This window comes from Hyaena hyaena, unplaced genomic scaffold (genome assembly GCF_003009895.1).
Source record: "Hyaena hyaena isolate Hyena2069 unplaced genomic scaffold, ASM300989v1 scaffold_1560, whole genome shotgun sequence".
In the NCBI taxonomy this organism is placed as follows: Eukaryota; Metazoa; Chordata; class Mammalia; order Carnivora; family Hyaenidae; genus Hyaena; species Hyaena hyaena.
In genome coordinates this window covers 227,613-238,166 of record NW_024082180.1, presented here as the reverse complement: position 1 = coordinate 238,166, position 10,554 = coordinate 227,613, and the positions used below count along the sequence as shown (strand labels likewise).

The following is a 10,554-nucleotide window of genomic DNA, read 5'->3' as shown; positions in this document are numbered from 1 at the left end:
AGTAAATGGCAGGTGCCGGGCTCACCCTCACCTCATATGTGCTCTTGGACACTCGCCCAATCCCTCTATGCTGCAATATATATCTGTTCACCTGTACAATATGGTAAATTGGTACCTTTATCACAAGTTTGGGTGCTTATGAGAAAATAAGGAATGTATTGAGTGTTAAATATTTACTGCAGCAAAATCACAAAATAAGAAATCACAATTTTCTGAAAGATATCATGGCACCGAACTATCTTTGGTCCCTCAACCTGCTCTGCTTCACTGTCCTTCTAAGGATTCTATGTCAAGTATTAACTATATAGTCAGAGGATATGCAAATAGGGCCATCCCTGTGCTGATTAAACCAGCCCAAGCCCAACCCTACAGCTGAGAGAGGAGCCCCAGCCCCGCGAGTCCCAGGTGGTCCCATTCTGTGATCAGGACAGAACACAGATATCTCACCATGGAGTTTGTGCTTGGCTGGGTTTTCCTTGTTGCTGTTTTAAAAGGTAATTCATGGTGAATGAAACACTGAGTATGTGAGTGGATATGATTGAGAAACACTAGATGTGTGGCAGTTTCCTGACCAGGATGTCTTGTGTCTACAGGTGTCCAGTGTGAGGTGCAGCTGGTGGAGTCTGGGGGAGGCCTGGTGAAGCCTGGAGGTTCCCTGAGACTCTCCTGTGCCGCCTCTGGATTCACTTTCAGTAGCTATGACATGATCTGGGTCCGTCAGGATCCAGGAAAGGGGCTCCAGTGGATCTCACATATTAATACTGATGAAAGCAGCACAATCTATGCAGACTCTGTGAAGGGCCGATTCACAGTCTCCAGAGACAACACCAAGCACACATTGTATCTGCAGACGAACAGCCTGAGAGCTGAGGACACGGCGGTGTATTACTGTGCTGGAGACACAGTGAGGGGCTATCAGTGTGAGCCCGGACACAAACTTCTCTGCAAGGACACAGGAGGTGCTTGGATGTGGAGATGCTCAAGTCACCAAGAGGTTCTGAGTTTACCAGGGCACACTCAGGTCACCAGGGGGCGCTCAGGTCAGCAGTTTACACTCAAGACCCACAATACTCTTTCCACCCCAGGAGCAGGTGCAGGTGGAGGTTAAATGCATATTTTCTGTAACAGTTTGGGACTTCCTCTCCGTAACGCGGTTTCCTCAGGGGAGTCTCTCTGGAATCATGATTTGTTCCTACCTCATAAGCCTCAGAATAATAACATTAGTTATAATAGGAGAAAACTATATTTACATGCACAAAAGACAGAATGTCACTGACACTTGCCTAATCGTTTCCCTAAATGATAATTAAGTATAGATATTCTGATGTGAATTCGCTAAATCTATAAAAAGCTTCAGTTGTACTCAACAACCAGCACTACACTGCCCAGTGTACGAGCTATGAGGAGCACCATAAACTGCATGCTGGACATCAGGCAACATGGACATTATAAGCCAAAGCAAGAGAAGAACGACCCCAGTGCTGGTCATTGTGTGGACACCATATCGCACCATCTATTTCAGTTGACACCACCAGAGTCAGAGAGACCCTCATCCAACTTGGTATAATTGTTGAATCAGATGACAAGACACATACATAGCAAGAGAATGTAATGTGTATCATCTCCTCATTGAGGTATCTCTAGATGTCAGGGAATGTCACATACATGTCAGAAATATTTTAATAAATTCAATAAAGTACAGCAAACCAGGGATTTTATTGTGGGCTAGTTAGTGGTGGAAAAGTAGTACCATTAAAGGCAGAGAACTGATTCTTTAAGACATTTCCTATGAGTGGGGTGGGAGCAGAGGGAAGAATGAGAATTATGGTGTCAGTAAAGAAAATTGGAAGCCAGTCTGATGACTAATTCCACGTGCAATTATAAAATGAATGAAAAGGAACATTAGTGACCATTATGTGTAGAAATTTATCTGAATCCCTATAAAATGAGAATGTTTATATGTAAGTGCACAATAACAAAGCTATTACAAATAGACAGAGGTCTTACTCGGTGTCTAGGCTGAAAGCTGCCAAATCCCCAAGGTCACCAGCATGCTCTGAAGCTCTTGTGTTTGTTGTGTGCAGGCAGAGACCAGAAGCTTCTACTGGACCCATGAGAATCCTCAGTTTGAGGTGCTTGATTAAAGCAGCCTTCCAACACTCTGGAATAATTAATTGATCTCTCATGAGCTTACATCAGTTCAATGTGTGTACTCTAATATCCCCATGTAGAAACCTAACACCAATGTGATAGGAGGAAAGGAGGGGGGGCCTTTGGGAAGCACTTAGGTCAGGAGGGGGCAATCTTATGATGAGATTAGTGCCCTTATACACCAGTAATAGGAAAGCTCCCTGCCCCTGGTCCCATATGGGGTGCCAGGGGAGGGACGATCTAGGACATGGGTGCTCTCCAGACATCAAATCTGCTTGCACCTTGACCTCGGACTTCTCAGATTCCAGAACTGTGACAAAGCAAGTGTCTGTGGCTTAAAACCACCCAGTCTGTGAGCATAGTTACAGCAATCAGAATAGACTAAGACTTTAGTGACACATGATCCCAAGTATTGACTCTCTGGCTTTTCCCTGCTGCATTTGTGGTGATAATTACTTGATAAGTTACTTCAATGAGGTTGAAGGGAAGTTTTTTTTTAATGACATTTTCTCCAAAATATTGAATTTGCTAGTAGAAAAAATCAAAAGAACCTGTGTTAAAGTTAAAGAAAAAGATGTTCTTAACCTGTAGGTAAGAGGAGTGGATATGATTCATGAATCCTTTTGAAAATGTCCCCACGTCTGAATGCAATAGGGAAGACGCTGGAATTGGAGGAAATATTTCTACATTCCTAGCCCTTCAGGTACCAAGTAATAGGGAGATAAGTGATGTGCTCTTGAGTCCATGGACCATAAGGCAGTAAGAGCCAGTGGGAATGTCTTTGGAAAAAGAGTCCATGCTTTCTGAGATTTTGTGTAACTTTACTCTAAGAGTGCTGTATTTTACACCTTTACAGACGACTGTGGATGTGATAACCGTGTGCTGTTTGAGTATGAGAAATATCATACAGAGTTGTGTTATGAAAACTACAGTGAGGTGCTCACCTCAGTCACTGGATAGAATGGCTGGTACAACTCAGGATGGTAACACAACTCAAGAAGATTTTCATCAACTGGAAAGGTCAGAGGTTTTGGTGAAGGAATTACTTCACAACATGAAGCAAATACACATACAACAAATAAAGCATATTCACATGCCATGGAGGGTGGATGCTGGATATAGTCCATATAAAAATGCTCCTGAGGATAGTCTTCCAGTTATGTCCCAACCTTGTTTCCCAGAATTTTGCTGATGCTGGTTACACATGAGAAGGAAATAGTCTCACTCTATTTGTGAGGGGTTCTCACAAGTACTGACTCAAGGTCTTACCTAATTCATCTACACAATGCAGTGTGCACTAATAGAAAAGTTAACTAATGTGCTGTGAAATCACTTGGTGCCACCAAGCAGCTGAGAGACTGCAGATTTTATGAGAGATATGAAAACCAGAGGTCTTCCAGTATCGAATGGGGGGTGATGGGCATGGAGGAGGGCACTTGTTCGGATGAGCACTGGGTGTTATATGTAAACCAACTTGACAATAAACCATTAAAAAACATTGAGAATTTAAAACTGAAAAAAAATATAAAATCAATTCTATGTCATTTCCAAACCCCTGATGACTCCCAACAAGTACAGACCTGGTGTCAGCATTCCCAAGGCCCACATACAGACACGAAAAGGGACTGGAAGAAGGAACATTTTCATCTGAAAGTAACTTCTGAAGAAGCAGGAAAGTCCCAGCTGAGCCTCTCTTGACCCTGACTAGAACTGTCTCAGGTCCACAGATTCAAAGGCCAGAGATGGGAAATAAGACTGTATCCATGAGACTGACCTTATTTCTACATAAAATTACATTGATCACATCCCATCATAGACAAGGATTAGAGTTATTATCTGGTTTTGTAAGACTGCTAAAATGTATACAATTCTTGGTTCTGATTAAACTGTTACCCATATCACATATCACCATTGAGCTTTTACAAAACATATCCTTAAACTCATTACTCTGGAGAGGGGGCAAGATGATGGAGAAGTAAGGAGCTCCGTACTTGCGCTCGTGCCCATACATCACACGGAAAAGATCTGAAGCCATTGGAAACCTTACAAAACCTGAGAGATTGGGAGAAAAAGGACGCAGAATCCACTGAGAAAGCCTTCTAGCATGAGTGCGAACTGGGGAAGAAAAAATTGGGCCAGGATCGGAGACTCCAGGATCGGAGGCGATCCCCCTCTACCCTCTACGGGGAGTGAGAGGGGAAAAAGAGGGAGTCCAAAACAGAAAAACCTCCGCTCAGGGGGAAAAACCTCCGCTCGGGGCATAGAAAGACCATACTTGCCAAATACGTGCATGCCAGGTCCCCTCGCGTCAACAGGGGATCATAACATGCAAACTGTCAGATCATAATGCTTTGAAACTTGAAATCAATCACAGGAAGAAGTCTGGAAAACCTCCAAAAACATGGAGGTTAAAGAACACCCTACAAAGGATGAATGGGCCAATCAGACAATTAGAGAGGAAATTAAAAAATATATGGAAACAAATGAAAATGAAAACACAACAATTCAAAATCTATGGGATGCGGCAAAGGCAGTCCTAAGAGGAAAGTACATTGCTCTCCAGGCCTATTTCAAGAGATTAGAAAAAGCACAAGTCCAAAATCTAACAGCTCACCTAAAGGAACTAGAGGCAGAGCAACAAGAACGCCCTAAACCCAGTAGAAGAAGAGAAATAGTAAAAATTAGAGCAGAAATAAACAACATAGAGACCAAAGAAACAATTGAACAGATCAATGAAACCAAGAGTTGGTTTTTTGAAAAAGTAAACAAAATTGACAAACCTCTAGCCAGGCTTATCAAAAAGAAAAGAGAGAGCACCCAAATAGACAAAATTATGAATGAAAATGGACTTATTACAACCAACCCCTCAGAAATACAAGCAATTATCAGGGAATACTATGAAAAATTATATGCCAACAAATTGGACAACTTAGAAGAAATGGACAAATTCCTAAACACACACTCACTACCAAAATTCACACGGGAAGAAATAGAAAACCTGAACAGACCCATAACGAGTGAAGAAATCGAATCAGTGATCAAAAATCTCCCAACAAATAAGAGCCCTGGACCTGATGGTTTCCCTGGGGAATTCTACCAGACATTTAAAACAGAATTAATCCCAATTCTTCTCAAGCTATTCCAAAAAATAGAAGTCGAAGGAAAACTCCCGGACTCATTTTATGAAGCCAGCATCACTCTGATTCCCAAGCCAGACAGAGATCCAGCAAAAAAAGAGAACTATAGGCCAATATCCTTGATGAATACGGATGCAAAAATTCTCAACAAGATCCTTGCAAATCGAATCCAGCAGCATATCAAAAGAATCATCCACCAAGATCAAGTGGGATTCATTCCTGGGTTACAGGGCTGGTTCAACATTCGCAAATCAATCAATGTGATCCATCATATCAATAAAAGAAAAGATAAAAACCATATGATCCTGTCAATAGATGCAGAAAAAGCATTTGACAAAATACAGCATCCCTTCTTAATAAAGACTCTCGAGAAAGTTGGGATAGAAGGAACCTACTTAAACATCATCAAAGCCATCTATGAGAAGCCTTCAGCTAACATCATCCTCAACGGGGAAAAACTGAGAGCTTTCCCCCTGAGATCAGGAACACGACAGGGATGTCCACTCTCACCACTGCTGTTTAACATAGTGCTGGAAGTCCTAGCATCAGCCATCAGACAACAAAAGGAAATCAAAGGCATCAGAATTGGCAAACAGGAAGTCAAACTTTCACTCTTCGCAGACAACATGATACTCTACATAGAAAACCCGACAGACTCCACCAGAAGCCTACTAGAACTGATCCAAGAATTCAGCCAAGTTGCAAGGTACAAAATCAACGTACAGAAATCGGTTGCGTTTTTATACACCAACAATGAAGCAACAGAAAGAGAAATGAAGAAACTGATCCCATTCACAGTTGCACAAAAAACCATAAAATACCTAGGAATAAACCTAACAAATGATATAAGAGATTAGTGTGATGAAAACTATAGAAAACTTATGAAGGAAATTGAAGAAGATACTAAGAAATGGAAAAACATTCCATGCTCATGGATTGGAAGAATAAATATAGTTAAAATTTCATTACTACCCAAAGCAATCTCCACATTCAATACAGTCCAAATCAAAATTGCACCAGCATACTTCTTAAAACTAGAACAAACTATCCTAAAATTTGTATGGAACCACAAAAGACCCTGAATAGCCAAAGTAGTATTGAAGAAGAAAACCAAAACGGGAGGTATCACCATCCCAGACTTTAGCCTCTAATACAAAGCTGTCATCATCAAGACAGTATAGTACTGGCACAAAAACAGACACACAGACCAATAGAATACAACTGAGAGCTCAGAATTGGACCCAAAAGGATACAGCCAACTAATATTTCACAAAGCAGGAAAGAATATCCAATGGAAAAAAGACAGCCTTTTTAACAGATGGTGTTGGGAGAACTGGACAGCAACATATAGAAGAATTAAACTTGTTCATTTTCTCACAACATACACAAAAATAAACTCAAAATGGATAAAGGATCCGAACGTGAGACAGGAAAAAGCAGTGCAGGAGGGTTCCCGTTTCTCCACATCTTCGCCAGCATCTAGAGTCTCCTGATTTGTTCATTTTAGCCACACTGACTGGCATTAGATGGTGTGCGGTTTTGATTTGAATTCCCTGATGCTGAGCATCATTTCATGTGTCTGTTGACTCTGTCTACTTTCCTCCCAGGCTCTTGGGATTCAGAGGCCTTTGGCTTTGGCCCTTCTTTGTTTGAGAGATGCGAGCAGGAAGTACAAAGCCTCCTATTTCTCTGCCATCTTCCTGAGTGTCTATAGTTTAAAAACACCCAGTCTGTGAACGTAATGACAGCAAACAGAAAAGACTAAGAGGTTAGTAAAACATGAACCCAAATATTGAGTCTCTGGCATTTCTCTGCTGCATTTGTGGTGTTGTTTGCCAACACCCAGATACTCACTATTTACACCATGACTGCCGGGAGCCACACCGGCCTCTCTGGATAGCAGTCACAGCAAGGATATGGTAGTGTTTGCACAGCTCCTTCCATGAGAAACGAAAACTGGTATCTCCTTCTGCTACTACTGGCTCATGTTGGATGTAAGCCTGCTGGTATTGACCAGGCCTCACAATATTTCATATCAGACCCATATTCTGAACACAAATACCTCATAAGGAAAAGCATATTCCTGCCTTTACAAAACAGATTTTGAAAGCACTGTGGATGATTGTCAAAAGGCTCTTCCTATGGGCCTTGTAGATCCAAGACTTAGATAATAAAGGGGGTTAAGAACACAAGAGTTACAATTGAGCCTGGCCCTGAGACAAAGAGCCTATTTTGGGGTTAAGGTACAGATAAGAGCAGAACATAGTTACTACATATATCTTTGCTAATTGGTGAAGCATAGCAGTCCCTTCCTCAAGGCCTACATTCCACAAACACCCTCCCTTACACTGGCAGCTGGGAAAGAATAGATAAGAGTAGCTAAAAAATAAACCCAGGTGCAAAGACTGACACATTTAGGGCCCCCATGATAGTTTCCACAAACAAACCAATTCAGAAATATTCATCCTCTTGAGAGCCAGACAGAATGGCTCCTAGCTTATCTATATGCAATTTAACTTATATGCTATCCTGTTTTTCACTAAGAACATTCTGTTATTTCCTTGGTTGGAATAATTCTGTAATTGATATCACAAAAGACCTCCCATTATAAGAAATTTTTTCTCTGACTTCATGTTGTTGCTGAACTTTTAAATAAAGACACTAAAACCCACAGGACAGAGATGCCTGCCTGTTGATCAGAAAGAATCTCGGGGCTCTCTCACTCTCTCTCTCGCTGACACCGTCCATCCTTCAGGGACCCCTGGACCTGCCAGAGCCAGCCTCCAACACATGACCTTTGTTTCTACAACTGAGAAACAAAAGGGAGGAGAGGTGCAGTTATTTCTAGAGAGTGTATTGTAGGTCCTAAAGGGTTAATGGAACAATAGCTAAAATGTCAGCAATGTCCTTGTCTCAAGGCTGCTGATCTCAACAGTGTTGTGAGATACAGAACCCCATGTTCCCCCAAAGGACAATTAAGTAACAGCACCTGGTGTAACTTTCTGACATTCCTTGAAACCACACACACTCCCTTCATGCTTTCACATAGCCACTAGACATACGTCTGGCCAGTGCCTAAAGATCCTTTGTGTTCTCTTTCCTGCTTTGATATTCTTTGATATTTCTAACGAAATAAATGCTAGGGTATGTGCAGTCTGTTGCCACTGCTGCTTTCTCACAAAGGCAGCCTTGAACATCTGCCCAATCTGTGTCTGAGAACTTTTTCTTCACTGCATAGCTACAAGTAGGAATGGATCCAGGGCCCAGCCCAGGTCTGTGGGAAGACACACACCATCCATCTTGGTGGGTGGGCTGCCAGGCACAAAGGTGCAAGATCTTGTGTACTGGTTGAGGGAGGGGACACTCCTGCAATTGCTCAAATCCAGTGAGGCCCCACAGCACTGCTCACCATGAGGGCACTCAGGAGGCCTCTCCATTTACAACATCAAGTCTAGTGAGGAGTTATTTCAACCAAACAGGAGGTGGATCCATCTTCTCTTCTGTGGCTTTGTACATGCAGCACCTGGTGAACAAATGGGACAGGTCGTGTCCATGTAGCTCTTCAGCACAGTGTCACAGGGACTGACCTCCAGAAGGGACACCCCATCACAGAGACTCCTCACTGACACTCAAGCATGGGGATCTGACCCAACAAATGTGTATTACAGGTACCCTGGAAAAACTAAAGGAGTTTGGAGCAAGCACCACCCAAAAGGGGAAATATGGAATGCATACTGCAAATATCAGCTACACTGTGTAGGTGGTATTGGAGAGTATATATGCAGCGGGATGTGAGCTATATGTGTCTATAATCAGTTATATTCAGGCACGGCCTTCAACCACAGGAACCTATAGGAGATAACAGGCTACCCAAAAGTTCCCAGAGTTTCTGGATTCACCATGGGTGTGGACTGCATCAATGCATTTGAAGAGCCAGGGAACGGACTTCCTGGTGGGTTCATAAACCTGTGCTTTGGGTTTCCCTGCAGAGTATGCAGGCTTAGTAAAGACAGGTCACTATTTCGACAGATGCTAGCAGAGCCTATGGTGTCACCGGAAGTGCTCTCTGAAGGCATAGCACAGCCAATGTAAGGGCAGGAAAATTTCTATTTTCCTTTCTGGATTATTTATCTGATTTAATAATTAAATTGTCATAAGACAAACTATCAGCAGAAAAACTATTTTAATTGTGTATGTAGAAGAGTTCCCTAAAAATATGAACAAAAAGAAGTCATCAAAGCAAAGACCTCCTCAAGTGTTACAAAAATAAATAGTATATTCATGAAGGTAGTCAAACCAATGATGTGTGGTTAGTGTTACCACATTAGTGAAGAACTAAGGTTTCTCTGCACAGAATTCTGGGGCCTAAATTCCTTTTTCTGGTACTAAGGACAGCTCTCTCTGCCTAGTCAGAGAAGGTGCCTTTCACGTAGGAGATTTAATTTCTGTTTAGGGGACAAAGGAGTATCAGAGTATCTCTGCACTGGCCATTTCTCAAGCACCTTTTATTCCAGTGGCATATTTAGAGTGGCATATTCTGCTCCCCTCCACCATATAATACTGGAGTAGAGACAATGAAATAAATGTCCTATGAGTCTGGACGGGAGCCTCCCTGCAGGGCCAGGTCTGAGATTCAGGGGGCTCTCAGTACCACCTAGAACCAGGCTGCTGCCCCAGAACAGGTGCATAGAGGGTGGGGAAGGCTTTCCTGTTAGAATCCAGGATTTACTTTTTAAGAAAACAATCTAAAATAAGAGTAGGATGAGGGATGTTAAAGGGTGTATAAATATCCTGTTCCATCAGACTATTTAATGAACTCAAGGCAATAAGAAGACATTTGAAGAGAGTGTTATCCCAGGGCTTTCAGATATCTTTATTAAAGAGATGGAAACCAGGATGCATGTATTACCCCATTTTATGCAGCAGTTTGGAGACACACTTAACCAAAAATGAGATGTACAGACATTAGAGTCAAAAACAGGTTCAGGTTGTCTCTGCCTCACTCATTATGAATTCATAATGAGGAACATTTCCTGTGGGGTCTTATCCCTAAGTGGCAGGAGCTCATTCTGCAACAGTTTAAGGAACTCATGTCCTTAAACAAGGATTAGACTAGTGCCTCTGAGTCCCACTGTGCATGGTCCCTGTGAAATACACCTGTTCTTTCTCTAGATTGTTCTGGTCTTATGTATGAAATACTCTGACTCATGACTATGCAAATAATCATAAGTGCACTAGGTTAAGTATGGCTGTGTCTGTGCACTGA

At 42.1% G+C, this 10,554-nt stretch overlaps 1 gene segment (V, D, J or C); it reads left to right on the top strand.

Annotated features, from left to right (window-relative positions):
• The first annotated feature begins 415 nt into the window (after positions 1-415).
• LOC120225985 lies at positions 416-2,144 on the top strand. The segment is given in 3 exon segments: positions 416-494; positions 594-904; positions 2,085-2,144. Coding segments are annotated over 3 exon segments (417 nt in total).
• The last annotated feature ends 8,410 nt before the right edge of the window (positions 2,145-10,554 follow it).